This window comes from Chaetura pelagica, unplaced genomic scaffold, assembly GCF_000747805.2.
Source record: "Chaetura pelagica isolate M959 unplaced genomic scaffold, ChaPel_1.0 scaffold216, whole genome shotgun sequence".
Taxonomy (NCBI): Eukaryota; Metazoa; Chordata; class Aves; order Apodiformes; family Apodidae; genus Chaetura; species Chaetura pelagica.
The window spans coordinates 1-3,967 of NW_009953597.1; the positions used below are offsets into that span (position 1 = coordinate 1).

Consider the following 3,967-nt stretch of genomic DNA (forward strand, 5'->3'; position numbering starts at 1 on the left):
CCTCGTAGACCTCTGAGACCAGTTTATCTTACAGTTTCAAATGCCCTTTAACTACTGGGAGGAAAGAGAATCAGTATGCAAGTGAGAAAGAGGTTTCACAGCACAGCAATGCTGATAAATACAGAACTGCATCAGCTGTCTGCTCAAAAGAAAAAAAAAAAAAAAGACAGTGAACCATCTCATTTGACAGCGCTAGAAATAAGTGATAGACAGACCAAACTGCAGATGTGATCTCTCCATTGCACTGATGTAGATAGTCTCAAATTGAAAAAATACTTACTCATATGAATGTAACACAAGGAAATGCCTGGAGGAGACTATCTTTCTATTAATATTTCTCTTTTTTAGGTCTCTCTGGTGTTTTTCTGAAGTGAAGAGATGTTATTCCTTTTGATACAACATTTCTCCATAGACAGGCAGTGAATAGAAAGGGTCAATATTTTCTCTGAAAATATTTGTTAACATATTTTAATTTTTAATGCAAGGTCATATAGATCTAAGGATAGTCATTCTTTGATGTGTTTGAGTCAAATAAAGACATAAGAGTCAGAAGAAAATTTGTATTTGAGAGAAAAATAAAGCTGGAAGGGATCTTAAGTAATCTAGCCTCTTGCTCACCTCAGTAAACATCCCTGTCAAATCCTTTTCATGTGTTCTTAAAGACCCCTAGTAATGGAAATCCCTAGATCTCCTGAAAGATACTACTGTTAGTCTGTTATCCTATTTGAAAGTCCCCTTTTTTCCAATGCCAAATCTGAAACTTGTCCTGTTTACCACACTTATGGGGACCTTATGTATTCCATTCTTCTTTGTGATCGTGTTCCTCCTGGTCTTAGCCCCTCATTTATCTCAGTCTTTCATTAGAAATGTTCTTTTTCCTTAGATTTCTGGTAGTTGTCACATTTTCCTCTCTAATCAACCCACGTGTTTTTTTTTTTAAACACGGTGTCTGAAACTGAATGTGTTCTTACAACTAGTGTTTTACAACTATGAAGAGAATGAAAGAATCATGTGACACAGACTTTTCTCTTTGTTTATGGTGATCAGCAAAGCTGAAACATTAGAGGAAATTCAACCCTTTGTTGGAGAGTATGGTGTACACAGAATTTAAAAAATGCCACTTGCGATCCTAACTGTTAACATTCCACATGTTGTGCAAGTTTAGCTTAAAAAAAAAAATATTTAGAGCAAGTAAATTTAAGTTTTGTGTTGGGTGATACATTCAGGACTAGCATTGCCTCACTGAGAAATATTACCGATTCACAATTGTACCTTTCTAAAACTCATGTAATGGGAATGACAAATATTCTATTACTTTTCATTTAACACTTCCTTAAGAAGAAATTTGAGACTGGGATGCATTTAAAGATGCTTATGTAGGAAAATAATTTTAAAAATTAATACAGATAATGCCCTTCAAGAGCTTTAAATTTTAAAAACACCTATGTTTGATCCCTTAGACAGTGGTGCATGCCTACAATGGAGGAAGACGAGAAAGGAAGAGAGCTTGCTTTTAGACACACACTGCACACACACACACACACTTTTTTTTTCATTTTCTCCAACTTATATTCACTTCTGTGTGTGAAATCAATAGCCACAAAGCTGGTATAAAACATAGCCTACAGGGCTCCTGGTGTCTCTTTAGATATGGAACTCCCAGTACCTTAATCAATCATGTCTTTTATCTTTTCATCTCTTTTCTCTTTTTCAACTTTTTAATCTTTTTATCTTTTATTTTTTAATATTTTATCTATCTAGATAAAGTAACTCACAGATGAGGAACATCTAAGTTGTACTAAAATTATATGCTATTTGCAGGAAGATTAATTTCACTCTGTGAAAACAATGTTTTCCGTCAGTATATTTTTAAAATGACAATATATTTGTGAAAAGTGCAGTTTCATTCAATCTGTGAGATCTTAATATCCTCTTTCTAAAACCTCTAGTAGTCTTCAGAGAAATGGTAAAAGATTAAGGGATCAGTTGCAACTTACCACTCCAAAATTTCCCACTGGGTGGAGAATTTCTTGGATTCAGGCAGTGCCCATGAGATAGCTGGAAACTGTTTTTGCACCCTGTACAGTTCTTGTAGCTGTACCCAACACAGGTTGCACAACTCCTGTGGCAAGGTTCGCATTCTCTAGAGACACCATCAGTGAAGAAGCCGTCTCCACACTCAGTCACGCATGTGCCATCTGCCACAGAAACAGAGCCTCGCATCATGGTGCCCACTGACCCTGTTTATAGCATCTCTCTCTCCAGCAAGAAACAGTTGAAGAAAAACAACAAACTGTGTATGAGAACTCATGAAACTTACTGTAGCTCAAACTTTTTTTTTGTGTGAAACCTAAATTCAGCTCAGCTCCTTACGTAAACTTAATAAACTTCAAACCAATCTGCACTGAAATTTATATCTATATGGGTCTTCATCCATATCCTAAATCCTGACATGTAAAAATCTTACAGAAGTGAAAATCTGGATTTCTGGTTGAGTCCCAATTATACTGTCCCAGTACAAAATCCATGTCCACAATTCTCTAAGGTGATTAGATACTGCAGCAAAGCCTCTAGAAGTTGTTACACTGATAGCTTTTTGAGCTTCCTCCATTTTTACCTGAAAGCCATGTAGCCCACCAGATCACCTTATGTTGTGACCACTGAGTTTTCCACGAGTGTAATGCCTTTGTACTCTGCTACTGAGCACCTTCAGCAGGCAATGCACAAGAATGTCCTAACCTGAGGATTTCCTTTGATTCATATTTGGCACCATGTCTGAACCACATCTCCCTGAATTATGGCTTCATAATATAGTGAAGAGTTTCCTAGTCTTGTGCTGATCGGATGTGGAATTTAGTGGTTTTCACTGAGCTAATTTCAGAGTGTTTAAGACTCATTATTTTATATGATTCTGAAAGTCAAACAGAACTTGCAAATAATAAGAAACATTTCCATGTCTTTCTGTGAGTTAAAAGCCTCTCCTTTTATGAAGTCTGAATCAAATGCAATATTTTTGTATTTGCCTGAAAGAATGGAATTGCATTAAAAATAGAACTAAAATTAAAAAAAATAAAAATAAGCAGAGGGACTATGTATTCAAGTATATGGAGCCTTTGAACCAAAGGGTACTACTGGCTAACATAACCACCTCACGTTAATGACCTGATTCTGCAAAGTGCTAACACTCCTCAGCCTCCACTGTCTTTCATAGACGAGATTTATTAAAAAGTCTAAAATACTTTTCTATATATGCCATTCTTGGTACTTTGCTCACCTGAGAGATAAAAGCCTTCCTTACAAGAGTCACACTTGTCCTTGTCACAGCTATCGCAGTTGCTAGGACACTCTCTACACTGCAAAGAACTTTCATCTATGTAGGTGTTTTCTGGGCAGTATTTATAGCAACGCTGCTTATACCTGTAAGATAAAGTAGAACAGCATTAGTAAGTTTCTTTTGAGGTTATTGAGTTTGTTTTTGGTATGTTACTAGGTATGGTAATGGTAAAGCTCTATTCTAATCCTAAAGAATGGCAATTATTCCTCTAATGAAGGATTCAAAGTGTTGTATTTGTGGTTATGCTACTTTTTAAACTGGCAAATATTAACAAGTCATATTTTCTTAGCTCTGGATTTTAAGTATAACTAATCTGATTTCCTTTGTAAGAACAAAAATTAATCCATGGTTAATTAGAAATTAGTATTTTGTGGTTGGAAAGAGCTGGTCACCTGCAAAAATATATAATCCATTACTATTGTTCATAGCTAGATTGAACAACATTTTAATCAACACTTTTCTTCTGTCATTGTCATTTTTACAGAAATCTCTTAACTGTCTCTTTGAAAAGAGGTACAGTTCTTTGAAAAACAGAGGAGTTTTTCTTTTCCCTCTGTTTAATTTCAACTTTCTGTTACTCTCTGTATTTTTTTTCTTTCCTTAACTATTTTTCATTTTTAAGTGTGCCTGCTG

The 3,967-nt window shown here is 35.4% G+C and overlaps 1 protein-coding gene across 1 annotated transcript in view; it reads right to left on the reverse strand.

Annotated features, from left to right (window-relative positions):
- Positions 1 to 1,997: 1,997 nt before the first annotated feature.
- Positions 1,998 to 3,967, reverse strand: part of PCSK5 (proprotein convertase subtilisin/kexin type 5) — a gene marked incomplete at its 3' end in the record, with an annotated part of 193,093 nt that continues 191,123 nt past the window's right edge. The window contains exons 27-28 of the mRNA XM_009999796.1: positions 3,275 to 3,417; positions 1,998 to 2,198 (exon numbers count right to left, since the gene is read on the reverse strand). Coding sequence (XP_009998098.1) covers positions 1,998 to 2,198; positions 3,275 to 3,417 — 344 coding nt within the window. The remainder of the gene's footprint in view (positions 2,199 to 3,274; positions 3,418 to 3,967) is intronic.